This window comes from Pristis pectinata, chromosome 6 (genome assembly GCF_009764475.1).
Source record: "Pristis pectinata isolate sPriPec2 chromosome 6, sPriPec2.1.pri, whole genome shotgun sequence".
Lineage (NCBI taxonomy): Eukaryota > Metazoa > Chordata > Chondrichthyes > Rhinopristiformes > Pristidae > Pristis > Pristis pectinata.
The window spans coordinates 55,772,439-55,798,101 of record NC_067410.1 but is presented as its reverse complement, the minus strand read 5'-3'; the positions used below and the strand labels follow the sequence as shown (position 1 = coordinate 55,798,101).

Below are 25,663 nucleotides of genomic sequence, written 5' to 3'. Positions count from 1 at the left end.
ACAAGAAGTTACTAGGTAGGTGCAGCAAGTGGTTAGGAAGGCAAATAACATATTGGCCTTTATTGCAAGAGGATGGAGTTCAGAAATAGGGAAGTACTGTTACATTTGTATAGGGTACTAGTGAGGACACACTGTGAGTCCTGTGCACAGTTTTGATTCCCTTACTTAAGAAAGGATATACTGATGCTGAAGGCAATCCAAGAGAACTTCACAAGGCTAATTCCTGGGATGGGACAGTTGGCCTATCACGAGCACAAAATAAATTAGATCTATTTCTTTGGCATTCAGAAGAATGAGGGGTGATCTTGTTGAGACATACAAGATCCTGGAGGGACAGAACAGGGTTGACGTTGAAATGTTTCCACTAGTGGGAGAGTCTCAAATGAAGAGCCATTGTTACAAGATATGGGCCCAGTCATTTAATACTGAGGTTCTTCTCACAGAGGGTGGTGAATCTCTGGAATTTTCTACCCCAGAGGATTATGATCATGGGGGTTATTTAAAGAGGATGTGAATAAGTTTTTGAAAGATCAGGGAATTGAGAGCCATGGGAAGCTGGTACAGAAAAGGAGTTTAGGCCTGGGATAGATCAGTCATGAACAATGGTAGAACAAGCTTGAGGGGCCAAGTGGCCTACTCTTGCTCCTATTATCTTATGTTCTTATGTCATAATTTTATCCTAAATGTTACGTGTAATGTTATCCTATTCAATACCTGATCTGGATATTTAAGCTGAGCAATGTTAATTGCTGCAGTATTCATATTATCATCTCAGATTTCTTATGATTCTTACAAAATCGGAGGCCTTCCAACCCACTGAGTCTATGCTGTTTTTCAGAGTGTTCTCCAGCTATTCCATTACTTCACGTATTCCCCTGAAAGCTGTTCTCTGTTACACACCCATCAACGTTCCCCTCTCCTCCCCCCGCCCCTCACAATTCTTCTGCTATCCACCCACACTACAGGTAATTACCCAGTTAATCTATCAAGCTGCATGTCTTCAGATTGTGGGAGGAAACTAGGGCACCCAGAGGAAACCCATTCTATCATAGTGAAAACGTGCAAACTCCACACAGATAGCACCTGAGGTCAGGATTGAACCTGCTTCCCTGGAACTGTGAGGCAGCAGAACTATCTACTGCTCATTGTGCTAACCACCAAGTGCCTGCTCACCAACGAGGAAGCACAAATTTGTTTCCAAGCCAAACTAGGTATGCTTAACAAGGCAGACAGTAATGACATGGCACCAGGTGGGAGTGGTGATAAGAATAATGATGGTTTCAAATCTTAGTGCACAGTGGACTGACTGACTGACTGAAGTAAACAGTGATTAAAGTTCAGGTGACTGAACCCTGGGGCACAATGGGGTAACATAGTTGTGAGGCAAAAGTGTTTGTGATAGAATTTATGGCACCTCACTTTGAAAGTTTGTAGACTGGAGGCAAACTTCACACTGAATTGCTCAGGTTCCTGGGGTCTATGAAGCAGTTACATTGTCTTTTAAAAATATAAATCCTAAGGAATTTTTATTAGCCTTCAATCAACTGCTTGTTTATTTCTATCGATGTATTGATTCATTTTGTTCCCCAGAAGTTTAAAAAGCGGGGACAGAAAAAAAAACTTTGGAGGCTTCGTGGGTTTCGCTTCGGAGGACTTCGGAGCAGATAAGTTTTTCTTTTTTATCATTTTTATTAGGGTTTTAATTATAAGGGTTAGTTTTTAATAGGGTTGTATTTATTAGGGTTAGATTTTTTATAAGGTACTTTTATAAGTGTTTTAAAAGTTTTAAGCGGTAGAGTGGGAGCTGGACTGCGCAGGCGTGGCACGGGCAATTTAAAAAGCAAACAGCCATATCCAGCGGGCAGCATCGGAGCAGGCAGCGGAGTGAGGGGGAGCAGAGTGTTCTGGGCTTTGGCTCAAGGGGCTTCGGCGTAAAGGGGCGAGGAAAGGTAGGTGACTTGAGTTAAGGAAGTAGTATGAGTGCAGTTTCCTGTACTCAAGTGTCAGATGTGGGAGTTCCCGGAGTCTCCCTGCCTCTGGGAAGGCTACATCTGCACCTGGTGTGTCGAGCTGCAGCTCCTGAGCGACCATGTTAGGGAACTGGAGATGCAGCTCGATGACCTGTGTCTGGTCAGGGAGAGTGAGGAGGTGATAGAGAGGAGCTATAGGCAGGTGGTCACACCGGGACCATCGGAATCAGGCAATTGGGTCACAGTCAGGAGGGGGAAGGAGAAGAGTCGGGTACTAGAGAGTACCCCTGTGGCTGTACCCCTTGACAATAAGTACTCCTGTTTGAGTACTGTTGGGGGAGACAGCCTACCTGGGGGAAGCAACAGTGGAGTGTCTCTGGCACAGAGTCTGGCCCTGTGGCTCAGATAGGGAGGGAAGGAGTGAGGAGGGAACTAGTGATAGGGGACTCTATAGTTAGGTGGGCAGACAAGCGATTCTGTGGACTCAGGAAAGAAACTCGGAAGGTAGTTTGCCTCCCAGGTGCCAGGGTCTGGGACGTTTCAGATCGCGTCCAAGGTATCCTGAAGGGGGAGGGAGAACAGCCAGAGGTCGTGGTACATATTGGTACCAACGACATAGGTAGGGAAAGGAATGAGGTCCTGAAAAGACACTATACAGAATTAGGAAGGAAGTTGAGAAGCAGGACCTCAAAGGTAGTAATTTCCGGATTACTGCCCGTGCTAAGCGACAGTGGGTAAAGGAACAGAATGAGGAGGAGGTTAAATGAGTGGTTGAGGGATTGGAGTAAGGAGCAGGGATTCAGTTTTCTGGATCATTGGGGACTCTTTTGGGGCAGGTATGACCTCTTCAAAGAGGACGGGTTGCACTTGAATCCCGGGGGGACCAACATACTGGCGGGGAGGTTTGCTAAGGCTACTGGGGAGAGCTTAAACTAGAATTGTTGTGGGGTGGGATCCGTACTGGAGAGACTGGGGAAGAGGTGTTTGGCTCTCAAGCAGAGGAAGCTAGGAGTAAGTACCATAGGCAGGTGATAGAGAAGGGAAGCATTCAGACAGGCTTGAGATGTGTCTATTTTAACGCAAGGAGTACTGTGAACAAGGCGGATGAGCTTAGAGCTTGGATCGATACTTGGAGTTATGATGTGGTGGCCATTACGGACACTTGGATGGCTCTGGGGCTAGAATGGTTGATTCAAATGCCAGGTTTTAGATGTTTCAGGAAGGACAGGGAGGGAGGCAAAAGAGGTGGGGCAGTGGCACTGTTGATCAGAGATAGTGTCATGGCTGCAGAAAAGGTGGACGTTGTGGAAGGATTGTCTACGGAGTCTCTGTGGGTGGAGGTTAGGAACAGGAAGGGGTCGATAACTTTACTGGGTGTTTTTTATAGGCCGCCCAATAGTGACAGGGTTATTGAGGAGCAGATAGGGAAGGAGATCCTGGAAAGGTGTGAGAATAACAGAGTTTTTGTGATGGGGGATTTTAATTTCCCAAACATCGATTGGCATCTCCAGACAGTGAGGGGTTTAGATGGGGTGGAGTTTGTTAGTTGTGTTCAGGAAGGGTTCTTGACACAGTATGTAGATAGACCTACAAGAGGAGAGGCTGTGCTTGATTTGATATTGGGAAATGAACCTGGTCAGGTGTCAGATCTCTCAATGGGTGAACATTTTGGTGACAGTGATCATAATTCTATCTCCTTTACGTTAGCACTGGAGAGAGATAGGAACAGACAGACTAGAAAGACGTTTACTTGGAGTAAAGGGAATTATGAGGCTCTCAGGCAGGAAATTGGAAGATTAAATTGGGAACAGATGTTCTCTGGGACAAGTACGGAAGATATGTGGCAAATATTCAGGGGGTATTTGTGTGGAGTTCTGCATAGACATGTTCCAATGAGACGGGAGTCACGAGAGGATACAGGAACCGTGGTGTACGAAGGCTATAATAAATCTAGTCAAAAGGAAAAGAAAAGCATACAAAAGGTACAGAGAGCTAGGTAATGTTAGAGATCTGGAAGAGTACAAGGCTAAAAGGAAGGAACTTAAGAAAAAGATTAGGAGAGCCAGAAGGGGACATGAGAAGGCCTTGACGGGCAGGATTAAGGAAAACCCCAAGGCATTCTACAAGTATGTGAAGAGTAAGAAGACGAGATGCGAAAGGATAGGGCCTATCAAGTGCAGCAGTGGGAAAGTGTGTATGGATCCGGAAGCAATAACGGAGGTACTTAATGAATACTTTACGTCAGTATTCACTACGGAAAAAGATCTAGGGGATTGTAGTGGGGACTTGCAGCGGCCTGAAAAGCTTGAGCATGTAGATATTAGAAAAGAGGTGGTGCTAAAACTTTTGGAAAGCATCAAGTTAGATCAGTTGCCAGGACCGGATGAGATATACCCCAGGTTGCTGTGGGAGGCAAGGGAGGAGATTGCGGAGACTCTGATGATGATCTTTGCGTCGTTGATGGAGACGGGAGAGGTTCCGGAAGATTGAAGGGTTGCGGATGTTATTCCCTTATTCAAGAAGGGGAGTAGGGATAGCCCAGGGAATTATAGACCGGTGAGTCTTACCTCAGTGGTTGGTAAGCTGATGGAGAAGATCCTGAGAGGAAGGATTTATGAACATTTGGAGAGGTATAATATGATTAGGAATAGTCAGCATGGCTTTGTCAAGGGCAGGTCCTGCCTTACGAGCCTGATTGAATTTTTTGAGGATGTGACTTAGTACATCGATGAAGGGAGAGCAGTAGATGTAGTGTATATGGATTTCAGCAAGGCGTTTGATAAGGTACCCCATGCAAGGCTTATGGAGAAGGTGAGGAGACATGGAATCCAAGGGGACATTGCAGTGTGGATCCAGAACTGGCTGGCCCACAGAAGGCAAAGAGTGGTTGTTGAAGTGTCGCATTCTGCGTGGAGGTCGGTGACCAGTGGTGTAGCTCAGGGATCTCTACTGGGGCCCTTACTCTTTTGTGATTTTTTTAAACGACCTGGATGAGGAAGTGGAGGGGTGGGTTAATAAGTTTGCGGATGACACAAAGGTTGGGGGTACTGTGGATAGTTTGGAGGGCTGTCAGAGGTTACAGAGGGACATAGATAGGATGCAAAGTTGGACAGAGAAGTGGCAGATGCAGTTGAACCCAGATAAGTGTGAAGTGGTTCATTTTGGTAGGTCAAATATGTTGGCGGAATATAGTATTAATGGTAGGACGCTTGGCAGTGTGGAAGATCAGAGGGATCTTGGGGTCCGAGTCCATAGGACGCTCAAAGCGGCTGTGCAGGTTGACTCTGTGGTTAAGAAGGCATATGGTGTATTGTCCTTCATCAATCAGGGAATTGAATTTAGGAGCCGAGAGGTATTGTTGCAGCTATATGGGTCCCTGGAAAGACCCCACTTGGAGTATTGTGCTCAGTTCTGGTCGCCTCACTACAGGAAAGATGTGGAAGGCATAGAGAGGGTGCAGAGGAGATTTACAAGGATGCTGCCAGGAATGCGGAGCATGCCTTATGAAAGCAGGCTGAGGGAACTCGGCCTTTTCTCCTTGGAGAAACGGAGGATGAGGGGGGACCTGATAGAGGTGTATAAGATGATGAGAGGTATTGATTGTGTAGATAGTCAGAGGCTTTTCCCCAGGGCTGAATTGATGGCCACAAGAAAACATAGGTTTAAGTTACTGGGGAGTAGATATAGAGATGTCAGGGGTAAGATTTTTACTCAGAGAGTGGTGAGTGCGTGGAATGGGCTGCCGGAAACGGTGGTGGAGGCGGATACGATAGGGTGTTTCAAGAGACTGTTAGATAGATACATGGAGCTGAGTGAAATAGAGGGCTATGGGTAAGCCTAGTAATTTCTAGGGTAGGGACATGTTCGGCACAGCTTTGTGGGCCGAAGGGCCTGAATTGTGCTGTAGTTTTTCTATGTTTCTAAGTAACGCAAATCTTTGTTTTAAACTCCATCAGGGGAATGACCTGAGCTGTATCACTGAGTCAGTCAGTGCCTGTGGAGCTGAACTAACAAACAGCTGAAATGTTGTATCTGAAAGAACTGCCCTGATTCGTGATTGTATACTAACCAATGTAAATCCATTCTGTCTATGCTAGAGACTCCAGTAACTCCTCCATTTATGTTACACTGACAATGTCAATGCGTGCTATTTTGGAATGGATCTTTCTCCTTCAGACCATCACATAAGAATTTTCAGCTTCACTGTGTCACACCTTAAAACTGTCTCTGTGAAAGTCTGAGAGTACTATTTCTCTATGTGGTAGAAGAGTGTGAAATAATTATACTGTTGTCTAGCTTTGAATGTGGTGTCAATGTTGTTACTTTTTCTTCTCTGGTACATCTAACCTCATCTAAGAAAGAACAGGTAAAACTTCACTACACTTGTATGGACTGGAAGCTTTTGTGGTGTACTGCTTTAAGCAGGGCTCTGTAAACAAGTGCTCTCCATCTCCATCAAGACAGAGGACAACAGAAAACTACTTGCAATTCACATGATGTTATTCTTAAACAGCTCAATTACTGAATTGTCAGGGAATTATTTTCCACAGTCCATGGTCTTAAAATCTATTTAACTATGCTGTAACGTTCTTATTTACCTTGCTTACCAACTTGGCTATAAAAGAAAAATAATAATCGGATTAATTATCAAAAACCTTCACTGATTTCTTATCCTGCTGTTGTTCTCAGTATGTTGGAAGTTGGAAGGCTGCTTTATGACTACACCGAAATGCTGTAAAGTCACTGATGAGAATGTAAACTTTATCAGCCTAAAGCCAAGCATTATAAGCTATTCGTTCAGCGGCTTCCATGCTTGCATTTATATAATTCTTAACTAACTTACTTGTTGCTTGGAACCCGAAATAAATGGTCTGTTACCATGGTCTTTACCCATCAATCACAGAGATTGCAGCGCGCATTCCTCAGCAGTAACTGCAGCACACGCACTCAACGCTGAAAAAGTTCTATGTTCATTCAGGAACTCATTGCTTCCTTTATATTACTGTTTCAGAGAGGAGGGAGAAGAGAAGGGCTTGTATGCAGTATGGAATATTGTTTGAACGGATGTAACAAGTATGAAGAAGTAGCGCAGTGTTTAATGTCACTATGACTACCAGCACACTAAGGCGGTGATCGTGCCACTAGTCCTTGGTTGATGCTTCATTTGTCTCTGTTTCATTAATATGCTGGGAATTATTGTCAACTCTAGGTTCACTTATCATTGACAAAACTCAGTGTGACATTGCCGCTTACGTTGTGTGGTGTTCTCAGGCAGCAGCACTCAGCTGCTCAGCCCATGCTCTCAGCTCTGAGTACAGTGCCAGACTGGAACCCCACAGAAGTAGGTCCCACATTTCCACAGGTCCTTCATCACATCCACTGCCCTCTGGCTCTCAGATCTCTGCTCCCATCCACCTCTAACCCCGTCTCCTGACCTTGGCCTCAAGCCTGGAGAAGGGATTCTTTTAGTATCATTCCACTGAACTGTTTCCAACAAAAGTGGTGTCTGATAATGGGCTAGCTGGATGAGACAGAAGTTTGACCAGCTCAGTGTCACTCAACGGTTGCCCCATGAACCAGTGTTTGTCATACAGCATCGAAACAGGCCCTTCAGCCCGACTGGTCCATGCTGACCAAGAACCCCATCCAAGCTATTCCTGTTTGCCCACATTTACCCCACAACCTTCTAAACTTTTCCTATTCATATACCTGTCCAACAGTCTTTTAAAAGTTGTTCTTGTACCGCCCTCAACCACTTCCTCTGGCAACTCGTTCCATATACAAATCACCCTCCGTGTAAAAAGGTTGCCCCTCAAGTTCCTATTCAAGCTTTCCCCTCCCACCTTAAATCTATGCCCTCTAGTTCTTGATTCCCCAACCCTGGGAAAAAGACTGAGTGAATTCACCCTATCTGTGCCTCTCATGATTTTATACACCTCTTTATGATCACCTCCCAGTCTCTTACGCTCCAAGGAATAAAGTCCTTGCCAGTCCAACCTCTCCCTATAACTCAGGCCCTCAAGTCCTGTAAGACTTACAACGTCCTTGTAAGCCTTTTCTGCACTCTTTCCAGTTTAATAACATTTTTCCTATAGCAGGGTGACCAAACATGAAGACAATACTCCAAGTGCAGACCTCCCTTCTATAATCAGTGCCCTGACTGATGAAGGCCAGCATGCCAAAAGCCTTCTTCAACACTACCAACCTGTGGCTCCACTTTCAGGGAACCATGTACTTGAACTCCATGGTCCCTCTGTTTTACAACACTCCCCAGAGTCCTACATGGTCAATGCTTAAACAAGACAATGGAGCCAAAAGCTCATTAGGCCCATTGCTGCCAGGCTTTGAAGAACTCCCATCTTCACTACTGTCTGCCAGGGTGGAGGGAGCAGCAACTGCAGGGACCCACCACAGATATGTGGCCCATTAATCAACAGCTTGTGCTTTAATACAGTAAAAAGAATTGAAGATGTAAGATCAGATACACAATGACACCAAGACAGATCAGGCGGCCAAAAGCTTGGTTAAAAAAAGTTTTAAGCAGCACTGTCAAGGTGTGCTTATGGTTTGGAACTCACTGCGTGTAAGGATGGTGGAAACAGAATAAATTCTGCAGTTCAGAATGAATAATTTGCAGGACCTCGGGGAAAGAGCAGGGGAATGGGACTGATGGGATTGGTCTAGTAGGAGCCAGTATAAACTTGGAGTCACAAGAGACTGCAGATGCTGGAATCAGGAGCAAGCCACAATCTGCTGGAAGAACTCAGCGAGTCGAGCAGCATCTGTGGGGGGAATTGTTGACATTTCAGGTTGAGAGCCTACATCAGGACCTGAAACATCGACAATTCCTTTCCTCCAACAGATGCAGCTTGATCCACTGAGTTCCTCCAGCAGATTGCTTGTTGCGTCAGATGGGATGAATGGCTTTCTTTTGTGCTGCAGAGGTTCTATGATTTTTCCTCCACCCCTTCCTTCTGCTGGAGAGGCTGAGGCAAATTCTGAATCCAAATGGCTGGCAGATTATGAGGGAGGCAGCAATTCTGAATGACCCAGCTCTATGCTGCGCTCCTCCACAGTGGTGTAGGCACCACCTCTTGAGGACCCCAAGGGCATTCTCCACTCTGCTACCAGTGAGCCTAAGAGTCACAAGAGTCTTGAATAAATACAACACAGAAACAGGCCCATTAGCCCACTGAGTCCGAACCAACCATCGACCACCCATTTACACTAATCGACAATGATCCTATTATTTTTTTATTTCCACCACATTCTCATCGACTCCCCCCACTCACCTACACACTAAAGGGAATGTAACAGTGGCCAATTAACCTGCCATCTTCATCTTTGGAATGTGGGAGGAAACCGGAGCACACGGGGAAACCCACACGGTCACAGGGAGAACATGCAAACTCCACACAGACAGTACCCGAGGTTAGGATGGAACCTGGAGCTGTGAGGCAATGGCTCTGCCAGCTGTGCCACTGTGCTGCCTTGTGGCAACCATTATTCCAGCACTGAGCTACACTCACTGCAGCATGTACAGGAGTCAGAAACCACAGAAGGAGGGGATGATCTTTACTGTGCAAGAGCCGGTCCTCTGGTGAAACAGCTGCTGAAATAGTGCAAACAACACAGAGTGCCTCGGAATAACAGAGTGAACTGCCTGCATATTGTCACCAACCAGGTGTCAAACCACGTTCTGAAAGGACATCCTGAGCACCTTCAAAAGGCTCACATTCCTGGTAAACAATTGCCTGCTCAACCTGATGGTGTGCACACAAACACGTGAGGGGAGGGGAGGAGAAACAAGGTCCCTCTTCCTTGGGTAGGGAGCATTAACCACCACTCTTCCAGCAAACCAGGAGATGTGGCATGGATCAGGCAACACTGCCTAGAATGATCTGGAGGTGAGGAAGTTCAGGACGACACTGAGGGCGACCTATGCAGGCAGTGCCATACAGGCACAGAGGTGGGGAGGGTGAAGATTGTGCACAGCAAGATCCCAAAAAGAGCAGCCACCACTTAAATGATCAAATTATCTATTCCAATGTTACTGGTTAAGGAATAGATATTCGTCAGGAGAACTTCCTGTTCGAGAAATGCTTTGGGTCATTTCCACCTGTGAAGGTAGGTAGAAACTTGGTCTCAGCTGTATAACAACCACATATCAGAGAAGTACTTTACTGCAGCATCATCTATGACCATGCAGTCAAATCTTGGGAAGGATGCTGAGCCCACAACCATTATGTTCCAATTTCCATCAGTAAAGCAGAGACCTTCATATAAACATCACACTTGCATATGGCAGCAGTGAATCAGGTCCCAAAGTGCACAGTCCAATTTCTCATTGGGCAGAATTGCAACAGGAGATGGTCGTTACTGCATTAAAACACATATAAAGTGACTTGTATGCATAGGATTTCCACACAAATTTCTTGGCTCAGATACTTTTAATTCCCAGTGGAGGAGAAAGGCAGAAAATGAGAACCCAGGTGTTTCCATTGCAAAGAACACATAGAACACAAGAACATTACAAATATATAGACAGTGCATTGAATTTATACTTACAGACAATGCACAGAGGAACCACATGGTCCTTCGAAAAATCACAAAGCAATAAAATGTAAATAAAAAAGTTACTGCATTTTTTTGGGGCCATTCTTTTACTGACCATGAAAAGCAAGTCCCCCAAATGACCAACAAGTTAGCACAGGCTGGTACTATGAGCAACATGAGAGGTAAATGGACAGGAGTTTCAAGATTACTTGTTGGGGTAGTAAAGCCTATTTAACTGCATTAAACTGCACTAAGTAGTTTATCAAAACTAGTAGTAGGAAATTCAAGCATGTAGATGAATCTACCAGAGCCAGACTGCCTTAAATAAAAACAGAAAGTGCTGGGGCTACTCAGCAAGTTAGTCACCATCTGCTTAACAGATCAGTGGACCTCAAGCAGATGGTTTCAAAGAGAGTGAAACATTCTCTCAAAATCAAAACTGGCTAATGAAAGTGAAAAATGAAATCTGAAATATAAAGATCAGTTCTGATGAAAGGTCATTGAACTGAGGTACGAACTCTCGATTTCTCTTCACAGATGCTGCCTCGCTTGCTGAGTATCCCCAGTACTCTCAGTCTCCATTTCCAGCTAATAAAATATTGGTCATTATCCTGAGGAGGCAGACTACAAAGGGGAGAAAAGTGATAGTTCCTGTATACAGTGCCTGGTTCATCTGAAGTACATGGCCGGGTGAGAGGGATTGAAGATCTGGAGTGCCCGCACATCAGGAAAGTTATATTGGCCTTGCCTCAAGGGGTAAAATAACAAAGGCATTTGATGGAGCAACTCCCCAGCCTACTGACAGGGCTCAGAACAAAGGGCGGCTGTCCAAACAAAAATAGAGCTGGGTTATTCAGGAGGGAAATCATGAAATGTTTTTCACATACAAGTTTCTGGATATCTCTCCCATACAAGGCTCTGAATTCTGGAATTATTCCAGTTTTGAAAACAGAGATTGGTAAATAATTGCAAGTAAATGGTTTCAAGTGATTACAGAGTAAATGGAATTGAACCAGGAACAGACAAAAGGGCATGATTCTTCATATATCCTCCTCATCTCTAGTTAGTTGCTTGTTGTAGTAGTTATCAGCCAAGTAAACAAGAGGCCTTGACTGTGTCAAGCAATGACCTAACTGGATACACAAGAGACTGCAGATTCTGGAATCTGGAGCAACAAACAACCTGCCAGAAGAACTCAGCGGGTTGAGAGCATCTGTGGAAGGAAAGGAATTATGGAGGTGTATAAAGATTAGACATCCACAGTGAAGATGAGGCAGTGGGGGCCAGGGAATCAGAAATTGTCCAAATGGTGGAGGGTATGCGAGGTGTCCCGGATGTAGGTCAGAAGGGACTGGACAAGAGGAGATAGGATGGAATCGAGGTATGAGGAGATGGGTTTGGTGGGGCAAGAGCAGGCAGAAACAATGGGCCTACCAGGACAGTCCTGTTTGTGGATCTTGGGTAAAAGATAGAAGCGGGAAGTGTGGGGTTGAGGCACTATCAGGTTAGAGGCTGTGGAGGGGAGATCTCCTGACGCGATGAGATCTGTGACAGTGCAGGACCTGGTGTTGTCGGTGGGGTCATGGTCCAGGGGTTGGTAAGAGAGAGGTGTTGTCTGGCCTTTGCAAGGTAGAGATCGGTCAACCAACTACAACAGCACCGCCCTTGTCTGTGGGTTTGATGACGAGGTTGTGATTGGAGGGCTGCGTGTTCGGAGAAAGTGAGTTTGGAGTGGGCCAGGGGAGTGGAGAAGTTGAGGCGGTTGACGTCATGGCGGCAAAGGGAGATTAAAATTTCGAGAGAGGGTAAAAGGGCCAGAAGTGGGTGCTCGAGTGTTGGAGACGTGAGGAGGGGTCATCGGTGGGTGGTGAGGACTACCTGCCAAAGAAATAGGAACAAAGGTGATGGAAGAAGAGCTCCACGTCATGGTGGGCCTGGAACTCGGTGAGGTGTGGGAGCAGGGGTAAAAAGGTGAGGCCTCTGCAGAGGACTGACCACTCAGCATCAGCGGGGGGAGGTCGGGGGGGTAGGGGTAATGATGAAGACCCAGCAGGGGTTAGATCTGGGCAAAGATTAGGGTCAGAAAAGAGAGAAGAGGGTAATGGGAGGGGGGACGGGTGAGGTGAGATGAGAGGAGGGGGTGAGGTGAGAGAGGAGGTGGCCTGATGGAGTGTTTCGACCTGAAAAGTCAACAATTCCTTTCCTCCCACAGATGCCGTGAGACCCGCTGACTTCTTTCAGCAGGTTGTTTGTTGAATGACCTGACACTGTTGTACTCACAGAATCATACCCAATTGACAATGTGCCAGACTCATCCATCACCATCCCTGGGTACGTCCTGTCAGACACACCAAGAGGGTGGCACGGTGGCATAAAAGTGTGAGGGTGTAGTCCTGAGAGTCCTCAACATTGACTCCAGATCTCTTTAAGTCTCATGGTATTGTGCTAGATGGGATAGGTATAGATTTGGCAACTCATAACTGGAGTCTGACCACCAGCAGATGATAAGGACACCATTGCCCGCACTAACAAGTCAGAGGATTAATCCTGGTTCAGCAAGAAAACAGAAGGGCAGATGTCAGACGTACCTAAAAATGATATGTTAATTGGTGAAGCTTAAACATAGCACTACCTGTGAGTTACAATAACAGCATGTCGAAGACACAGCTGGTGATCTCACAATCAATGGATCAGATCAAAGCTCCGCAGTCATGCCATTTCGAGTTGTAGATGGAGATGACTTCAAGAAAAACCCCTTCCTCATCCTCAACAATGATAGGGCCTAGCATATCAGTGCTGAAGATAGGACTGAAACATCTGCAACCATGTTCAGACAGAAGTGGGCTTCCTCCTGAGACCCCCCACCATCACAGAAGCCAGGCTCCAGCCAATGTGATTCACTCCACATGATGCCAAGAAATGGCAGACAGCACTGGATATAGCAAAAGCTGCAGGACCAGACAATATCCCACCTGTAGTACTGAAGACGTACTCTCCAGAACCAGCCATGACTCCAAGCAATCTGTTCCAGTGCAGAAATAACACTGACACCTATCCAACAATATGGAAAATTGCCCAGAGATCTCCTATCCACAAAAAGAACAAATCCATCTGTCTTAATCAGTTCCCTCTCAAATACCAGCACAGTGATGATGGTGTCAGTGACAGTGCTATCAAGCAGCACTTACTCACCCACTTACTGATGCCCAGTTTGGGCTTTGCCAGGATCACTCCATTCTGGAATGCATCACGACTTTCGTCCAAACATGAATTACCGAACTGAATCCTACAGGTGAGTTCAGAGTGGCTGCCCTTGATATCAAGGCAGCATTCAACCAATTGTGGCATCAGGGAGCCCTGGAAACACCAAAGTCAGTGGGCATCAACAGGATGGAGCCAATGGTTGGAGTCATACTTCATAGAAAGGAGGAAGATTGTTGTTCTTGGAGGTCAATCACCCCAGCCCAGGACATCACTAGAGGAGTTCTTCGGGGGAGTGTCCTAGTCCCAACCATCCTCAGCTGCTTCATCAATGACCTCCCTTTGATCAGAACATCAGAAGTGGGATGTTTGCTGATGACTGCATGATGTTCATGTCCATTCTCAACTCCTCAGCCAATGAAGCATGCATTGAGATCACCACAGCATTCAGGCATGGGCTGATGGGGGGCAAGTAATAGTTGCACCTCAAAAATGCCAGGTAATGACCATCTCCAACTTGTGAGTCTAACCAACAACCCCCAGATTACAATTACCAGGTTCACCACTATCAACATCCTGGGGGTCCCCACCTACTAAAACTCAATACCACATAAATATCATGGTTACAAGAGCAGGTAAAAGGGTGGATATCAAACCCAAGGCCTTTCCACCATCTACAAGGCACAGGTCAGGCCTGTGATTGGAATACTCCCTATTTGCTTGGATAAGTGTAGCTTTAACATCTCTCAAGAAGCTCCAAACCATGCTGGACAAAGTAAGCCAGTTGATTGGCACCCTGTTAACCACCTTAAATATTTAATTATCCACCAGTGCCTATAGTGTGTATCTTCTGCAAAAGACACAGTAGTTACTCACCTACTCTACTCTGACTGCACCTCCCAAACCTGCAACCTCAACCACCAAGAAGGACAAAGACAGAAGGTGAATGGGAACACCACCAGTTTGCAAGTTTCCTTTCAAGGTGTGTATCATTATGACATCTATCACCACTTTCATGGTCGCCGGGTCTAAATCCTGGAACTTCCTATGCAACAGCACTTTGGGGGAACCTCATCAGAAGGACTGCGGTGGATTAAGAGACAGCTATTCAAAGGCACTTAGGGTTAGCCAATAACCTAGCCATACCAACAATGCTCACATAATGTAAAAGTATTTAAGTAAACTGCAGAGATGTTGAGGCACACACAATGAGTGAGCAGAGTATTGAGCTGCTCAAAGTTCCATTTTCCTCAGCTAGTTTCCAATAATAACATTTGAAAGTGGCACCAGAAGGTGACTGTGAACTGCCATGTGGATGAAGAGGTCACAAATCAAAATGTCTCAAACAGCATGGTGCCTATACATGAATATTGCTCCATAATTACTCATATTTTCCAAGGTTATTTTGCTTTCACAGAGAATGACATTATCAAACTAAGTGTCACGGTACCCCTCTTTGATCCAGGTTTTCTTGCTATATCAATATATCTGTTGATTGACATGCAATGACACATACATGATGGACTATGTTTTATTTTAAAAATAATCAATCTTCTCTTTAAAATACCTTGCACACATTCTGCATTTTCCTTTCCCTGTGAATTCTGCCTGAACTGCAGGAAGTACATGGACAAAAGCTACAAAGGCAGATTACACTTTGAACCTTAGTTGTATACTTTCCAATCCTCTAAATGCATTGGAAAAGTGAAGGACTGCTAATGTGGGACAGCAGTTTAAAGCTGGAGAAGATCAGCCTAACACTGACTAATCATTGGAAAGAATTCTGAAGAACAGTATAAATCACTATTTAGAAAGGTGTTGATTAATCAAAGACAGTCAGCATAGACAGGTTAAGGGAAGGCTGGAATGAATTTCTTGAGGAGGTGACTAAGTGTGTCGATGAGGGTAGTGCATAAGATGCTGCTTATTTACCTGGCAGACTGACTGTAAAAGTATAAGCTTATGGGATCCAAGTGAACGCAGCAGGTTAGATCTAAATTGGATCAAACTTGCTGCAGGTTAGAGTTTGCACATTCTCCCTCTAACCGCATGGATTTCCCCTGGGTGCTCCAGTTTCCACCACATTTTAAAGAGGTGCGGGTTGGTGGGTTAATTGGCTTCTGTAGATTGCCTCCAGTGCAGGTGAGTGGCAGAATTGTGGGGAGAGGGGGAGATGATGGGATTGTGGGGAGCATAAAATGGGATCAGTGTAGGATTAGGATAAATGGGTGCTTGATGGTTGTCAAGAGGTTGATGGGCTGAAGGGTTGTATGACGCTTAAAGTTGGTTCAGTGGCAGAAAGAAAAGGCCAGTGATCGAAGAAATTGTAAGTGATTAGACGGCTGTGAGGTTTGACAGTCCTCACTGGGACATCCCTCGTTTTTTTATGGTGTGTTAAAAATTTAGACAGATGTATTGGCCACAATTAAGAACTTTGCAGATGATATTAAAACTGGCAGTGTGGTTAACAAGGACGAAGAAAAATTGACGGCTGCAAGTAATATCAACTGGTAGACAAAACACTGGGAAATAGAGTTTCATCCAAGCGTGGAGTAATAGAGGTGGCAAACAAATCAGTGGAATACACAATGAGCTGCAATACTGAACCATGTGGAATCAGAGGAGCTACGGTTCCTTGTAGATGGCAGAACAGGTAGATAAAGGGGTTAAGAAGGCACAGGGAAACTTGCTGTTTTGGTCAAGGCACAGAAGAGATCACCACACATATGAATAATGTGATAGCAACATTAATTGGTAATTGGTTTATTACTGTCATATGTACTGAGATACAGTGAAAAACTTTGAGTGCCATCCAGACATATCCTGCCAAACATAAGAATATCGAGGTGGCACAAAAGGGAAAAAAACAGAATGCAGAATATAATGTTACAGTTGCAGAGAAAGTGCAGTGCAGGAAGACAATAAGGTGCAAGGGCCAAGATGAGGTAGACTGAGAGATCAAGAGTTCATCTTTAGCATATAAGAGGTCTGTTAAAGAGTCTGATAATGGCAGGATAGAAGCCATCCTCGAGTCTGATGGAGTGGGAGTGAGAGGGGATTAGTAAGTGTGTTGCCAGGATTGGAAAATTATACTTAAGAGGAAAGTCTAATCAGGCTGGGTTTGTTTACAAAAAAGGCTGAGAGGAGAATTATTAGAGCTGTATAAAATTAGGAGAGGACAGAGAATGAACTGGAAGGACTTACTCCAGCAAAGAAAACGATGTCTATGCAATGTAGATTTAGGCGGCTATGGTCCAAATTTTGGTAAATGGGATAACTATAAGTAAGTGCAATGGTCGGCATGGACAGGGTGCAGTGAAGGACTTGTTTATGTTCTGTATGACTTTACAATTCTATGACTTAAAATGCTTGGTAGAAGAATTACAGGAGGAAAATTTATTTCACCCACCGAATGGGCGAGGCCTGGAACTCATTGCCTGAAAGAGTGGTGGAGGGAGATTTCTTCCACTCATTTAAAAAGGCCTGGCAAATTACAGGGTTGTGGACCAAAGAATAGGGTTGTGGGAATTGGTTACATTGTTCCTTCTTTTCCCAGCATGATCACCACGGGCTGAATGGCTTCCTTCTGGGCTACATTTCCATGATTCAATGATTTCCATTTTACAAGGAACACCTGTGACACTGACTTCTTTTGCTACCGAAATGTACTGATGGTCTGTGTGAAGTGCTGCACCAAATAAACAGCCCCTCACATCCAAGGAGCCTGCAAGTAATTGCTTTTCCATTTCAGTACTTCATTAATTGTTAAATGTGGTCAAGTGTCAGCTTCTTCTGCTTCAAGTGAATGAAAGAGAGGGGAAACAGCTGAATGGTAGTGGTGTACTCTCCCTTCGACAGCAACACCTGCATCACTGTCACCCACTGACACTGGTATGTATAAACTAGGCGAAGCAAGCCTTTCATATTATACAAGGGCTGTCACTGACTCGCTTGGCTGCCTACTGTCATTACTTCATACCAGATAGAGGCATTCCGTTTGTATCATCCCACAGCCTGTCAAATACAGATAGCAGAATAGTGCAGATGTGGTGCTTTTGTGTGTTTGTGTGTGTGTGTGTGTGTGTGTGTGTGTGTGTGTGTGTGTGTTTGTGTGTGTGTGTGTGAGTGAGTGAGTGAGTGAGTGAGTGAGTGAGTGAGTGAGTGAGTGAGTGAGTGCTTAGGCTTCCGTCCACAGATCAATGAATTGATCAGTTTGTTTTCATGTACAGGATCTGTAATGAGAAACTATCCCATTCTATTTTTTTTTATTTTGGAAGCACTCAGAAAGTTAGGGAATCTTTGGAATTCTCTGCTCAAGAGAGCTGTAAAGGCTCGGTTACGGAGGATACTCAAGACAGAGGTGGATAGGTTTTTGGATGTTAAGGGGACTGAGGTAAGGAGAAAGTGGCACCGAGGTAAAAGATCAGCCATGATCTTGTTGAACGACGAAGCAGGTATGAGACACTGGTTGACCTATTCCTGCTTCCATATCTTGTATTCTCATTATGATCAGCTACAATGTTTAGGTGTCAGACTGATAGCAAAAAGATTCAACCATTAAAATGTGTTACAGTTTTGATAATAGAGTTATACAGCACGGAAACAGGCCCTTCGACCCAACACATCCATGTTTACCAAGGTACTTACCTGAGCTAGTCCCATTTGCCCGTGTTTGGCCCATATTCCTCTGAATTCTTCCTATCCATGTACCTGTCTAAATGTCTTTTAAATGTTGTTATTGTACCCGCCTCAAACACTTCTTCTGGCAGCTTGTTCCATATACCCACCACCCTCTGCTTGCCCCTCAGGTCCCCTTTACATCTTTCCTTTCTCACCGTAAACCTTGTTTTAGACTCCCCTACCCTGGGAAAAAAGACTGTGATCATCCTCCTTATCTTTGCCTGTGGATATACTTATGGACCAAATTCCACAACAGAAGGTCACTTCCAGGTTTGAATTCATGGTGGCAGGATTTCTGGAATGACAAAGTTTCCCTCTGCCCTTCTGGCTCTCTCCTCATTTATTGTCAAGTATTGTTTGAAAATACTCCCACAGAGGTGAATGCACATTCTCTTCTAATGAATTTCTCTTACACACTTTGGTTCAGAGATCAGTAAATCAGGTTCATACCTCAAAGCCACCTCTGAATGCAGAGAGTCAACAAGGAAAAGAAACCATGTTCACTCCAACCTTACAGGAGGTACAGTTTGATATCACAATCATCTCAGCAGCCCAGGTCAGCATCTTCCACCGGTCCTGAAGATGCAATTGTTGAAAAGCTGGTGGGAGTTGATTCCAGAACTAGTTTTCAATGGGAGATGGACAGGTGTTTGCAGATGAGGGAGTTACAAGATTATAAACAAGAGGTGGGGATGTGTGACTTGTCCAAGACCTGGACCTTGTCACTCATGAGCCATAAGCCTCTGTTTCTATCACTGAGCTTTCCTTGGCAATGATGGTCCAGAGGTAAGTATTGGTCAGGACCCAGATGACTTTTAGCATCAGCCGAGAGAGCAAATGGGTCATAAGGAAAAGATCAAATGTAACAAAAAACCCCCAAATGTTTTGTTTTCTTTTGCAACCAGCCAACAATCCAGGCTGGAGGTGAAACTGAGAGTTATATACTGATACCGTTCTCTTCCTACCTAGCATGGTTACTCCTCCTTCACATTTTCCCTACACCTCCACCATGTACTTCTGAACTTCAGAGACCCATGCACGCAGAGGCATTTAATGGGAAGGGCAAATGTGTCAAATCACTGACACCACAACCCACTCCCACACTACCTCCTCTCCCCAAACTATGACAATACACCCTCTCCCACACCACCACTTCCCCACCACCGCTTCCCCACCACACCCCACCACCAGTCCCACACCACCAGTCCCACATCACCATTCCCCAAGCACCGCTTCCCACCACCATTCCCCCACCACTCCCCCATCACCATTCCCCACCAGCACTCCCCACCATCACCATTCCCCGACCACTGCTCCACTACCTCCTCCCCCACCAACTCCACCACCACTCCCCCACCACCATTCCCCACCAGCACTCCCCACCATCACTCCACCATCTCTTCCCCCACCACCACGACTCCCCCACCAGCACTCCCCGCACCATCATTCCCCAACCACCACTCTGACGCCACCACTCCCCCACATCCAGGCTGCCCACAAGGTGCAATTAATGTGAGGATCAGACTCACCAGAGAGCTGGTGTAGGTGGGGTCAGAGGTGTCATCCTGGAGGTAGCGAGAGAGGCCGAAGTCAGACACCTTGCACACCAGGTTGCTGTTGACCAGGATGTTGCGGGCAGCCAGGTCACGATGCACGTAATTCATCTCTGACAGGTACTTCATCCCTGCCGCTATGCCCCGCAACATGCCCACCAGCTGGATCACGGTGAACTGCCCGTCATTTTGCTGCAGGAGGTGAACAGATTCATTAGTCCGTGTGCAGGTTCAACAGGAGAGAGTGCATTCAGCACAGCAGTGAGGAGGGTCAAGGAGGAAGAAGGCAAGGCCCGCCTTCCACCTCACTCCTCTAGACTGAACCAGCAGCTTCCCAACCACCCCACGTGCACACCCCATCCCAATCAACACCCGAAACCCTCAACGTGTACCTCCCACCCCCACGTCATCGATTTGAATAAGAATGTGCAAGATGGTTAGTAAGTTTGCAGGTGACACTAAAATAGGTGGACAGTGAAGAAGGTTATCAAAAATCACGGAGGAACCTTGATCAGCTGAGTAAGTGGGTCGAGGAACAGCAAAGGTTTGGAAAGTCAAATCAAGGTAGGACTTTCACAGTGAACAGTAGGGCCCTGGGGAGTGTTGTAGAACAGAGGAACCTTGGAGTACGAGTACATTGTTCCCTGAAAATGGAGTTGCAGGTAGACAGGGTGGTGAAGAAGGCTTTTGGTATGCTAGCCTTCATGAGTCAGGGCACTGAGTTTAGGAGTTAGGAGGTCAAGCGCCTTTTACCATTCTGTATGACTCCATAACACCCAAACCCCATAACATCCCACCCTCACAACTCACAACATCCACGCTGCAACACCTGAACCCTACCACATGTATGTCTCACTGCAATACCCACTCCCACAACATCCGAACCCACAACACGCACCCCACACCCCACCCAAACCCCACATCATGTACAACCTACACCTACCCCACAACACATTCTCCACAACACCTACACCCCCCACCCACAGCGCATTCAACCCAAACAAACCCCAATCCCATGACATGCAGGCTACAATTCCACAACATCTAATCCTCACCCTCATATTACACACACACACACACACACACACACACACACACACCCCACCCACACCTAACTCACACTCCATTGTGACAGTTTTGAATCTTTGACAGGTAGTTTCATTAGCCTGGGAGTCCCATAATGTATTTAATTGTGGAAGGCATCTTCCCCCAAATCAATCTTGTTTTCATCAATCCCCATGCTCCAGTTATTGTTGTCTATAATTTGGTTTGATTTTTTAGGTAATTAGGTTGTGGGTAAACTTAATTCCCAGAGCAACCAGACAATAGCACAATTGCAGTGTAATTTCTTACTCAGCTGGTTACATGAGCAAGAAATAATGCAACTCAATTTGTTCTGTTGCACAAAGTGGGAGAGAATGTGTGTTAGAACACATATGTGTGAAATTCTGTGCTTGCGTATGATGTGTACACAATGAAAGTCGCTTAAGTGCACAAATCCTGAGTGATACTTTGGACTTCTGAATTGGCTAATGTGCATGACAGGTGGCCCAGACTGAAAGAGAACATGGATGGGTGGGTTAGTAAGTTCACAGATGATACAAAGATTGGTGGTATTGTGGATAGTGTAGAAGATTGCCAAAGGATACAGCAGGATATTGATCAGTTGCAGATATGGGCAGAGAAATGGCAGATGGAGTTTAATCCAGCCAAATATGAGGTGTTGCATTTTAGAAGATCAAATGTAAAGGGGAAAGAACACCGTTAATGGTAGGACCCTTAACAGCATTGATGTACAGAGGGATCTTGGGGTCCAAGTCCATAGCTCTCTGAAAGTGGCTAAGCAGGTTGATAGGGTGGTAAAGAAGGCATATGGTATGCTTGCCTTTATTAGTCGAGGCATTGAATTCAGGAGTCAGGAAGTTCTGTTGAAGCTTTATAAAAGTCTGGTTAGGCTGCATCTGGAGTATTGCATTCAGTTCTGGACGCCCCGTTACAGTAAAGATGTGCAGGGTTTGGAGAGGGTGCAGAAGAGGTTTACCAGGATGCTCTTTGGATTGGAGGGCATGTGCTGTAAGGAGAGGTTGGATAAACTTGGGTTGTTTTCTCTAGAGCAGTGGAAGCTGAGGAGAGACCTGATAGAGGTTTATAAGATTATGAGAGGCACAGAGTAGACAGCTGGTATCTTTTTCCCAGGGTCGACATGTCTAATACTACAGGGAATGCATTTAAGAGGGTGGAGACAAATACGATAGAGGCATTTAAGAGGCTCTTAGACAGTCACATGAAGAGAGGAACTTGGACCTTGTGTAGGCAGAAGACATTTGTTTAGGTAGGTGTTTAATTACTAGTTTAATTAGTTCAGCACAACATCGTGGGCCAAAGAGCCTGTTCCTGTGCTGTACTGTTCTATGTCCTATGTCATTGAGAGGCTGAGTTGGCAGTGGCATGGAAGGTCCTATGGAGGTCAGAACCAGGACCAAAGCTCTGTTATCCACATACATCAAGTGTTTTGAGAAGCCAGTATGAAATACCAAAGCAAAAATATTGAGTAATAGTAGTAAAACCAAAAAAGTCAGAAGAACGTTTGGGTGGCATAGGGGTGCAGCGATTGGAGCTGCTACCTCACAGACCCTGCAGTCCAGGTTCAATACTGACTTCAGGTGCTGCCTGTATTCAGTTTACATGTTCAGTGACCAGTGGTGTACCTCAGGGATCTGTACTGGGACCCTTACTATTTGTGATTTTTATAAATGACCTGGATGAGGAAGTGGAGGGGTGGGTTAGTAAGTTTGAGGATGACACGAAGGTTGTGGGTGTTGTGGATAGTTTGGAGGGCTCTCAGAGGTTACAGAGGGACATAGATAGGATGCAGAGTTGGGCTGAGAAGTGGCAGATGCAGTTCAACCCAGATAAATGTGAAGTGGTTCATTTTGGTAGGTCAAATATGTTGGCAGAATATAGTCTTAATGGTAGGACTCTTTGCAGTATGGAGGATCAGAGGGATCTTGGGGTCCGAGTCCACAGGATGCTCAAAGTGGCGGCGCAGGTTGGCTCTGTGGTTAAGAAGGCATATGGTGTATTGTCCTTTATCAATCGGGGAATTGAATTTAGGAGCCGAGAGGTATTGTTGCAGCAATATATGTCCCTGGTCAGACCCCACTTAGAGTATTGTGCTCAGTTCTGGTCGCCTCACTACAGGAAAGATGTGGAAGCCATAGAGAGGGTGCAGAGGAGATTTACAAGGATGCTGCCTGGGATGCGGAGCATGCCTTATGAAAGCAGGTTAAGGGAACTCGGCCTTTTCTTCTTGGAGAGACGAAGGATGAGGGGGGACCTGATGGAGGCGTATAAGATGATGAGAGGTATTGATAGGGTAGATAGTCAGAGGCTTTTCCCCAGGGCTGAATTGATGGCCACAAGAAGACATAGGTTTAAGTTACTGGGGAGTAGATATAGAGATGTCAGGGGTAAGTTTTTTACTCAGAGAGTGGTGAGTGCGTGGAATGGGCTGCCGGAAATGGTGATGGAGGCTGATACGTTAGGGTCTTTCAAGAGACTGTTAGATTGGTATATGGAGCTGAGTAAAATAGAGGGCTATAGGTAAGCCTAGTAATTTCTAGGGTAGGGACATGTTCAGCACAGCTTTGTGGGCCGAAGGGCCTGAATTGTGCTGTAATTGTTCTATGTTCTATGTTCTCCCCGTAACTATGGGTGTTCCAGTTTCCTCCTTCATACCAAAGGCATGCTGGTTGATAGGTTAATTGGGCACAGTAGACAGTAGATTGCCCCTAGTGTGTAGTGAGCGATAGAATGTGTGGGGAGTTGATGGGGATGTGGAGAGAATAAATGTAGGATTAATGTAAATGGGTGCTTGATGGTCAGGGTGGTCTCAGTGTATGGTCCATGGGTATTTCATAAGTGATCAATTAACAGAGACTGATGTTAGTCCTGGACCACTGAAGCTAAAGGTGGTGCAGATAAAAGTTCCATGGCACAGACTGGGATTGTCTCCTGGAAGCCTCATAGTCAATGAACTAATGCTGGAGAGGACCTTGATTTTACCAACATACCTTGGAAATAATTTCTCATCCTCTATTTAATTGCATGCAAATACTTCAACCCAAACACTGGCTTCCAGCTGTCAGAAAATATTACTTGGATTTCATATTACTTGTTAGCTTTCTGAGTACAAATTACTGACGACGTCATAGTTGTAAAACTAAAGTCACATTGAAGGGGTCTCTGCCATAATTAAAAACACAAACCCTTGATGTGATCTCACAAGTCGGCAGTGATCCATTTTTATTTATTCCCAAGCTGTTTTCTTTGTTGATTTTATCAAACAAATGGATTAGGAGCAGGAGTTGGCATTTAGCCCCTCATACCTGCCCCACCATTTAATATGATCATAGCTGATTTGATTGTAACCTCAACTGCAAACTACCCCTCGGTAACATGCCACCCATTTGTTTATCAAGACTGTATCTCCCTTTGCTTTAAAATTATTCAAAGACTCTGCCTTGACTGCCTTTTAAGGAAGAGAGTTCTGATTCTCACAACCCTCAAGAGAAAATAATTCATCTCATTTTTATCTTAACAGGTAACCCCTTATTTTAAAACAGTGATCCCCCGCCTCAGTTCTAGATTCTCCTATAAGTAGAAACACTCTTTTCACATCCACCCTGTGAAGACCCCTCCCTTCAGCAGATTTTGACTACTCCTGCCTCCCGTGTGAAATTTTGTCTAAAATTCTTCATTCTTTAAAATATTGTTGAACATTTGTCTTCATCACAGCTTGTAAAACTGAAACTTAGTGGCCTGGTTGTTGCTTTGCACAGAGCCTTGTGGAACAGAAAAGCACAGGTTTGAGCAGGATGGCAGTGCTGCTGGAGACTAGTACAACAGTGATAAAGGACTGGAAACTGGGTCACTGATTACAGCACACCCTACTCTCTACTCCCAAACAGAAGACTATGAATATTAAACCAAATCCTATTTTTTTTTCCCTGAGTGTAATCTTTCTGTCCAGAAGGACTTGCTGTGAAGCTCAGCTTACACCACCAGCTCCTAGCCTTCAGGGCCAGAGCTATTATTTCTGTCATCATTTTCACTGAGGTCTAAACACTTGGAAACAGCAGTCACACTGCCTGACAGTATGAAGGTCTCAGTCACTGGTGCGGCAGGGAAAGGGCTGTGGAGGCCCTGGTTGTGGACGGGGGAGGGTGTGTGTGTGGAGGGGGTGAGAGAAGATATCCTGGTAGGAAGTAACAAACAAGGTGCTGGAGGAACTCAGGGGGTCAGGCAGCAACTGCGGGAAATGGGCAGTCGGCAATTTGGGTCGAGACCCTTCCTGTGGACTGAACGATAGAAGGGAGGTAGCCAGTAGAAAGAGGTGAGGGGAAGGGGTGGAATAAGAGATGGATAGATAGAGAGCCTGGGTGAGGGCATGTCCGAAGAGCAGGAGAGCAGCAGAAATCACAGAGGGGGAGCAGTGAGAGGGAGTCTCACAGATCTCCAGCTGGAGGAAAACTTCTTCAAAGTGGGCATACCTTGAAGACACTCCACAGTGGAGTAGTGAAATGGGGACATAAGAGACTGCAGATGCTGGAATCTGGAGCAACACACAAGATGCTGCCTGACCTGCTGAGTTCCTCCAGCATCTTGTTTGTTGCTCCAGGTTCAAGTATCTGCAGTCTCTTG

At 45.5% G+C, this 25,663-nt stretch overlaps 1 protein-coding gene across 1 annotated transcript in view; it reads right to left on the bottom strand.

The window, feature by feature from the left end:
- LOC127572111 (ephrin type-B receptor 1-like) overlaps positions 1-25,663 on the bottom strand; it is a 507,089-nt gene that overhangs the window by 56,554 nt on the left and 424,872 nt on the right. Inside the window, 1 exon segment of the mRNA XM_052018998.1 lies at positions 19,937-20,152. Coding sequence (XP_051874958.1) covers positions 19,937-20,152 — 216 coding nt within the window.